Source organism: Lotus japonicus, chromosome 1 (genome assembly GCF_012489685.1).
Source record: "Lotus japonicus ecotype B-129 chromosome 1, LjGifu_v1.2".
NCBI classification, from domain to species: domain Eukaryota; kingdom Viridiplantae; phylum Streptophyta; class Magnoliopsida; order Fabales; family Fabaceae; genus Lotus; species Lotus japonicus.
The window spans coordinates 13,256,114-13,264,705 of NC_080041.1; the positions used below are offsets into that span (position 1 = coordinate 13,256,114).

Consider the following 8,592-nt stretch of genomic DNA (forward strand, 5'->3'; position numbering starts at 1 on the left):
ATTGAAAGGGTTATGGCTTTGTTCCGTAAAATAAAGCAGTAAGCAAAGGCGAGCTGGTAAAAAACAATAATAATTAATTAAAATAATAATAATAATTAATAACATTTTTAAAATGAAAATGTAATAAGAATTGTCAAAAATATAATACTAATGCTACCTTATATTATAAACTTATCAATGGTTTTAATTTTAGAGTTTGAACTTGTTATTAACTTGTATTATGAATATATACATCGAGTCAACCAATTCAACTAGTGACTCAATGATGACTAAGTCGAGTTTAATAACATCACTTTTAAGTTTTAACTCACTCTTATTATAATTAGTTTGAACAAAATCAATTCTTTGAAAGAATATTTTTTTGTACTTAGCCATTGGGAGAGGGTTTTAGAATAATGTAATTCATTTCAATGTTGGATGATACACATAATGTGAACCATATATTGAGGGTTTCATGTAGAGAAAAACTCAATAATTTACAAAAAGGAAACCCGAGAAAAAATTTAATCATAATTTATAATAAAAATGCTAGCCAGTGTATTAAGTTCATTGGTTACAAATCTTTAATAAACTATCTATACATTTAAAATATAAAAAACATTCAATACTTACTTTTTCGAAAAATTATAAGTATTTAAAGAGGATTATATTTGAAAATGAACATCTTACAGAACACTATTCCTATTTATTTGTTATCTGCCATATCGGTTTAAAGTGACTTGGTTTTAAAGGGCTGGGCTTGCAGTGTAATTACTCAACATCATAACTCAATTTTCTATATTTGAACAAAGAAATAGACGAAGAAAGAAGCAACTTTCCTCCTCACCGTTTATGTCTTGAGTTCTAAGTTCTAACACCATTCTCACAAAAAAGTTTAAATACAATTTATCTGTATATTTCATATCATATCATCAACTTAGCTGTATATTTCAGCTTTGAATTTGACTTGTGGAGTGCGAATATCATCCTGGCTTTGAATTAATCTGATCTCTAAACTGGTTGACTGTGGATCATGTCCAGCGCTTTTGTAGTCATTAAGTGTCCTTTGCAAAAGTGCCTGCATACATTGTCATCGTTACACCATTGATCATCTATCATTGGGAAATTTTTTTTTTGGTAATGATATGGTAACCCGGTCTATTCACCGAAATTATCCAAATTTTAAAATCTCAGGACTAGGAATAATTTGTTTAATCTAAAAAGAACAAGATTGATAGTATGTATTTAAAAAAAAGTACCTGCAAGCTTGATACAGCAAGTTCTGCAGCCTTCTCAAGGTTGTCCGGGTATTTCTGCGATGAGTAAAGGCATATTTTAGGTTCATATGATGTAATTACAAGGAAGACTATAATCAAAGCCATAACCATTAAGCAATGGCATTCATTACGTTGCTCCAACCAAGAAGAAGTGCAGTCATGAGATCTCCCGTTCCCTACAAACATAAGAACATTAAACATAATTAAAGCAACTGTTATCGACTGCATGAAGGCAGTTTTTAGCAGAATAGGAATAGATAACTTTATAGAATAAATTTTTAAGTCAATTTGGCTGGTTTGAAAGTTTCTTGGATTGAGTTTTTTATTCTTTCTTTTCATTGTCTGGAATTGGATAACACGTCCAATACTTCATACTGCCTAACAAGCACCAGGTTCATTAGACAATTAGCAGTTAAAGCAGTATGTCCTGTCTACTTGGGCACTACATAACTGTGTTTGACAGAAGTATGTAAGGTGGAATTTGTTGGAAGCTAGTTTGCAAAGCGGTTAAATGATGCAACTCATGTAAGTGAACTGCATTCCTCATCATTTTTTCCCAAGGAGAACAATGTAAACGGGAACAATATGCAGTATTTTTTAGTTTCGATGGAAATTTGATGTCAAGAAATTTTTGTCTTTCAATTTTTTGTAATGGAAACTCAGAAAAAGGGCATTTATTCCGGATGTACACACTAATGAGTAGCAATACACATAGCTCTCACCTATTTAGGGAAATAGATAGACAATATATGAGTGATAATTTATCATAATCCATATAGCTTACAAATAACAGCCACTTGGTTTCAGCTGAATTTCATTCATGTTTGACTCCAAAGAAACTTAAGTAGTTAACACAATGTTTTATGGATTGCACGACAAACACTAAATAAATCAACAGAACTATATATAGAATATTCATACCGTAAAATAAGCTGGTAATTTGGGAATCGCGATTTTAAATTGTTTGGGAGGATGTCCCTGCACACAAAAGGCAATACAAATTTAAGAGGTTCTTATGAAGAGGTCAGACTTCAGAGTATGACTAAATAGAAATTCCACGCTTTATACTTCAGTGTTCCCATGGTTAGTGTGTTTTGATAAACATGTTTTGAAAAATCAAAACTAGTGGATATGCATGTCTAGAAAAAAAAAAAGAAATTTCTATTTTCTGTAAAATGAAAGTGTTTAAAACTTTAAATACTGAATACCATCAATGAAATTTTGCAGTTTTATTATAATCATTGAGTGACAGAAAAATAAACATTTTACCCATAAAGCATATATTAATAAAAACAAATTAACACATTGGTGTGACACTAGCCAAATCCCCTAAGTGAATGGACTTTGGTCCAACCCCACCTGCACTAGCTTTTACTTGTGTAATCTGGTGATCATGTGGCTTATCCACATTGTGCAACATTACCATAATTTGCACCACATCAACTGTTTAAACCCAACTGATTGCTAGTTTGGCTCTAAACCAGCTTCAGTCCTAGTTTACATTGGTTCGCAGCTTCTCCAGGTACCATATGTTAACAAATTGGACAATTAGCCAGTTCACCAGTTTTTTAAATCAAATTGACTAGTCTACTCAGTTTGGTTCTCAGAACTATTAAAGGGGCAAGCAGACACATACCATAAGCTAATTACAAAAAGTCAATAATATTGATCTATACTATTATTCATATATCTGAACTCTGAAGTTAGAAATAAAATATTACCATTGATAATAACATTATACGTGACATTTATCCCACCTTTTCCTTTTGATGGCTTCCAATGAGGAGAAGATTCCCATCTATACTTATACTTGTAATTACAACCTGAGGATGCACATACATGATACATTAGCTTAATGATTGTGAGAAACAGAACAATCATTATAAGAAAAGTTCAGTTAGTTGCAACATTAGGTTTAGACAACTTTTTTTGTGTGTGTGGGCCTGCAGGCGTCTTTACAGCAGAGTGTACAAATTTCAGTCATTGCTATCTCCCACTTATATCTTGTACGAATTTAAAATCCAAAATTTTCATGGAGCCAGGAAACCATCAGAACTTTATTATGTAAAGAAATAGGTGAACTAGGAAAAAATGCAAGAAAAATATTGAAGCATAGCTAAAATCAGAATAGAATGTTTGGGTTTGAAAAAGATTGAAGCCTGTAATCCTTAAAGCTCAGCATTGATTTCAGATTATGTTTTACCATCAGTGAAAGGATGCATATGGTGGAAGACAGGCTGAAGTGATAGGATTCCACCTTTCAACAGAGCCATATGATTGAAATGTGTATAACTGTTGTACTGATATTTCAGTAGTAAAGAATAAAACAGCAGTTTGATTTTTTTTTCTATTAATGTACAGTGTACACTAAATATCAGCATGCTTCCTATGGAATAAAACAGGAATTCATCCAAATCATTAAGCTGCAACTGAAAGAAGATAGATCTAGTGAATCTTCATTATCTGTTCAAAATCCCTGAGCACAAGAAAATGCATGAGACATTTGTGACTAATTGGTCCTAGTACATGTCAAGACATAGATCAGAAGGGAAAGTCAGGATCAAAACAAGAAGACTGTCCAAAGAGGGACAAAAAAGCAGTTTGGAACTCAGCGATTTCAATCCCCACCCACCTAACTGGGAAAAATTTCAAACATAGAAGATTGGAAGCAAACCTTTGAAGGTCCAACTGCATGAAGCGAGTTACAAGCTTCTCGACCATCTCCTTCAGACTGAATCCTGTGACATATATATATTCAAAGTTAAAACATAAACCAGATATGTTCTAGAAAATCAACAAACAGAATAAATAGACAAAAATTGATAGTTCCAGCTCCCAGGCTCCCAGCGGAGAGAGGAAAAAATTAAAACAATTGAAGACCACAAAATGTGTTCTAAACCCAATCTGTTGTATTTCATATGTTGAAAATAATATTTCAATCACTCGATGCCTTCTAGACATATGAAAAAAATGTGACCGGTGGGTGTGACTTTAGCTCTAAACCTAATTAATGGCAAATGCATCACCAACAAGTGCCCACAGAGGCACGGACATCAGTGCACAATGCACATGCAACATCCTACTAAAAAACGAACAAGACCCTTTCCATCAATGTGGATTGTGGACAGTATCCAAACCCCAAACTAACACATAGCATGCAGAACACATAAACAAAGATGTCAATGCACATGAGAAGGGGACCATTAATATTGATAAGCCCATCCCCCCTCCACACAAAAAAACCATGAAATAAACAGAGTAAATGTACTTCAAATAATTTGTGTCTCTACTTCTTCATTCCTATCCATCTCAAGAAATGCAATGTTTACTCACAAACTTAGTCAAGGAATTGATTTATGTACCAGAAAAAACAAAAGCAAGATGATACAAGCTATACTGCAAAATCAAAAGAGATCGAAGATATGAAATGTCTGAGGCATACAGGGGATGCTATGCATTTCCAAAAGGTAGTTTTCCTTACGTACTCACACGCGCACATAGTTTTACATATCAGTGATTTCCTGACAGAGTAAATTTGAGTAATCTTAATTCTATTATAATTACCTGTGTCCTGATAATAGTTCTGCTTCAAACTGGTTGGGAGTCAACATTGAAGCCATAGGAACAACCTACCAAAATGTGTGTTACTGAGATGTCAAAACAAGTTAAGAATTATAGGCATTAAAAGCATGATGCTTCTACCATCTCATAAATAGGTACTCAATAATAATGTATTAAAATATAATTTTCAGTTATACGAGACATAAGCTTGGGATGCATAGTTTTGTTAGAGAAGTTTATATATATTTGAACTGGTCATGTTGTGTATATTATCAGTCTTACCCTCTCACGGTACACTGACACCAGCTCCTCCGGAACATAAAGCTTCCCTTCATCACCCAACACTGGATCACATACTGAAAAGGAAACAAATTGCAGACACATGTTTAGGCAACTCCTCTCTAGAAATACAAAATAAAGGGAAAATTTTCTATAAAGACATGTCATTCCCCAGGACAACCGCTAACCCTGACAATAAAAATAGCAACAAAAAATGAGAGCTGAAACTGCATCAAACCAAAATTAGTGGTTTGCTTTGGGAAGTTCTAAGCTTTCTCTTGGTTCAATTTTGTTCCTAAAATGTTCAAACTTTGGTATTTGCATTAATAAGCTATAATTAATATCAAATCTGCATCTCAAATAGAATTGAACCAAATTAAACCAACCCATGAACTTAAGCATTTCCAGTGCTCTCAGGTCTTACCATATATAAGCTCAGGGTTTATCGAGCGAAGCTTGCTGACAACCTCCAATACAGTGCTGAGAAAAGAAACTGAACCAATGTAACCTGAAAGTACATGAGACAGATCCAAATAATTAGAGTAACTAAAATTAAAACTAGAAACAAAATTAAAATGTGGAAAACTGTCAATTTAGACAACAGCACTGCAATGCATAAAAGTCTACTCCCCCCGCGAAAAAGAAAAAAACAATTTCAGTCCCTGATGGAGTAACAATTAAATTACACACACCTGTTAATAAGTGAGTGTAGTACAAGAGATCATTAGCTTCAAGTCCTTCTACAAGTTCCCATAGTTGCTTTCCATCCAAAACCTGACCCTTAAAAGTTGGGTACCCTGCATAGTCCCCAAAAATCCATCAATCATAAACCCCACTATTATTCAGAGGAGGAATCAAGAAATGGAAGCAATAGAAACAGCTTGCCTGTGTGATTCGAAAACTGCACAGAATTGATTGGATCCACATCATAGCCCAAAAGTTGCAGTGGGAACACAGCTGATTTATTCCCAACATAACCCTGACAACAACAACAGCAAACTCAGCCACAATGTCAATGTAATTCCTAAACCAGAAGACACTCATGATCATGCCAATACAGAACATGCAATAGCTGAAGCTAAGTAGAATCAATCAAAATTGTAAATAGTTTTACACATTGAAAAGGGGAAAGAAAACCTGAACGGTGTGAGATTGAATGCTGAGAACGCGACCGGTCTCGGAGGGAAGAGCAAGGGAGAGAATCGGAGGCGCCATGGATGAATTCCTGGAGTTTCTTCTCGGGTTTGAATCTGAGATAAGAAAACGGAAGTTAAGATTATTGTTATGAGATGAAACTGCGAAATCGAATGCGCGTATATAGGTGAGGCTCCTGTGCATGATGCATCGACTTTGAACAAACACGTGGAGAGCGAAAGAGATTTAGATAATGGAGGATTTGGAAAAGAGAGAAAGAAAGAGAGAGGTGTTTTACCGGGAAAATGTGATTTTCTCGGGAAAATGTAGTGTGATGAGAAAATGGAAGAGGAACAAACAACGACCACTTACAATGTTGTGTGAAACTGGTGAAAGAGAGAATTAGGAGATTTTAGTAAAAATAATAATTAAAAAGTAAGAAAATAATAGTAGGGTGACTCGGATATGACGTGGATGTTTGACTTAAAATTTGGCAAGCTGTAATCACATTCACCGGTGAACCCAAAATGGGAAAGTTAGCAGGTAAAAAATTGGTTTTGTTTAGGTAGTGTTTGTCGGGTTGGCTTGGGAGAAAATAAGATTAATGTATAGAAGCCTGAACCCGACCAAATTCACATGTTTTTCCATGTTGAAATTTGAGATTTTTGTATGTGTGCTTTTAAAATTCAAATTTTGACTGTAGGCAAGCATAGTTGTTGGTATAAATAATAGTCTAAAGTTATGGATGTGACATTAATTTAAGAGTTTAATAGTTTAAGCATTTGAGTTAATTAGTTATTTGATATGGTATTAAATTCTTGATAAGGTATAAAGTTTGATCATTGTTACTCTCAAATCTTATAGTAAAAAAATTGTATATCAGTACATGGTAAGTAGACTTGTGTATTGTCCACGCTTCAAATCAAATTAGGCAAGTCTACACGGGTTCTTGCGTGAGATAACACGTTAGAAATAATAATATCAAATTATTCATGTTTCAATAACTTAAAGTTTTTGAATAATCATTTGTTTGACTAGATCAATGGAGAAAGATTTGGATGTATTTTAAATTTATCTTAAGCGACTTATATCAACAAAGTTTTGAGAAGAGTTAACATGAAATATTTTTCGTCAAGTCTACCGTTGTGAAGGGTGACAAACTTAATTTGAGTCAATGGCCCAAAAATTATTTGGAACAAGAAATCGTGAAGAATACCTATATGTTTCACTTGTTGGAAGCCTTATGCATGCTCAGGTTTACACTAGGCCCAACATTGCAGATGATGTTGGAGGTTTAGCAATATATTATCGAGGTGTTGAGCACTAGAGAGCTGCCAAAAAAGGTACTGACATCTCTTTAAGGAACAAAGAACTTCATAATGATGTACAAACATGTTGATGATTTGGAAGTGAATGGCTACTCCGGTTCAAATTACATCGGTAACATTGATTCCCAAAATCTACATTGGTTATGTTTTTATGCTAGCTAGCGGAGTTATATCTGAAGAAGTGCAAGCAGACATTGGCTACTACTTCAATGGAAGCTGAGTTTGTTTCTTGTTTGGAGGCTACCTCACATAGTTTATGGTTAAAGAGTTTTATATATGGGTTTGGAGTAATAGACTCTATTTTCTACACCATTAAAGTTTACTATATCGAAAACCGAGTTGCAATATTTATGCCTAAGAACAACGAGGGTGAAAGTAGAAGTAAACACATCAAACATTATATATTTAGTCATAAGAGAACGTGTGAAGAAAAAGAAAGTGATCATCAAACATGTTAGCCGTGAGTTGATGATTGCCAATCCTTTGACTAAAGGCACACCATCAGATAATTTTAAGGATCATTAAGTAATTTTCGTTATAAGTACATTTAGTATTCTCAATAAAACTCTTTTCCAATTTGATAATTTCTTATATATTTTGTGCACATGATTATTTATTGTGTGAACCATCATTTCTATAGACCTAGAATAAACATATGGATTTGTAAAAAAAAAAAAAGAGAATAAACATATGGATTAGTCATATGGTTCTTTTGTATTTACATGAATTCACCGATATAGTAACCTGTTAAAAAACACAACTCTTTCTCTTAATAAACACAATCCACACTTCTAAACATAAAATTGTGAGTTAGATTTTCATTGTTGATGTGGAGGTTAAACGACCTGTAAGCACGTTTGTAAATGACTTATCGTGATCGGAGCCCAACTCACCGAAACTTCTTAATAAGAAAAAAATCCACATTTTCTGTTTTCCATTATCAATACTCCTCCACAAAACACTTTCACGTTTTCTTACCTCCTTGACTCCCTTCTACTTTGCGTGCGTGGCTCTTATCTGTGGGGAGGAGAAAA

General features: G+C 33.9%; 1 protein-coding gene across 3 annotated transcripts; it reads right to left on the reverse strand.

Moving 5' to 3' along the window:
• Nucleotides 1-750: 750 nt before the first annotated feature.
• Nucleotides 751-6,676, reverse strand: LOC130733725 (pyridoxal kinase). 3 transcript variants are annotated; one of them, XM_057585971.1, is made up of 13 exons: nt 6,529-6,676; nt 6,234-6,346; nt 5,982-6,075; nt 5,789-5,893; nt 5,521-5,604; nt 5,100-5,173; nt 4,821-4,885; nt 3,931-3,994; nt 3,014-3,079; nt 2,178-2,234; nt 1,388-1,432; nt 1,239-1,292; nt 751-1,057 (listed from the first exon to the last, which is right to left on the reverse strand). In XM_057585971.1, the coding sequence occupies exons 2-13, from the start codon at nt 6,309-6,311 to the stop codon at nt 917-919; spliced, it is 927 nt and encodes a 308-aa protein (XP_057441954.1). In that variant the 5' UTR covers nt 6,312-6,346; nt 6,529-6,676; the 3' UTR covers nt 751-916. The 3 variants fall into 3 exon arrangements, 2 of the variants coding, with proteins under 2 accessions (XP_057441954.1, XP_057441953.1); XM_057585970.1 differs by lacking the exon at nt 6,529-6,676 and having other exon boundaries at nt 6,234-6,512; XR_009017577.1 differs by lacking the exons at nt 751-1,057; nt 1,239-1,292; nt 6,529-6,676 and having other exon boundaries at nt 1,389-1,432; nt 2,978-3,079; nt 6,234-6,515.
• Nucleotides 6,677-8,592: the final 1,916 nt, after the last annotated feature.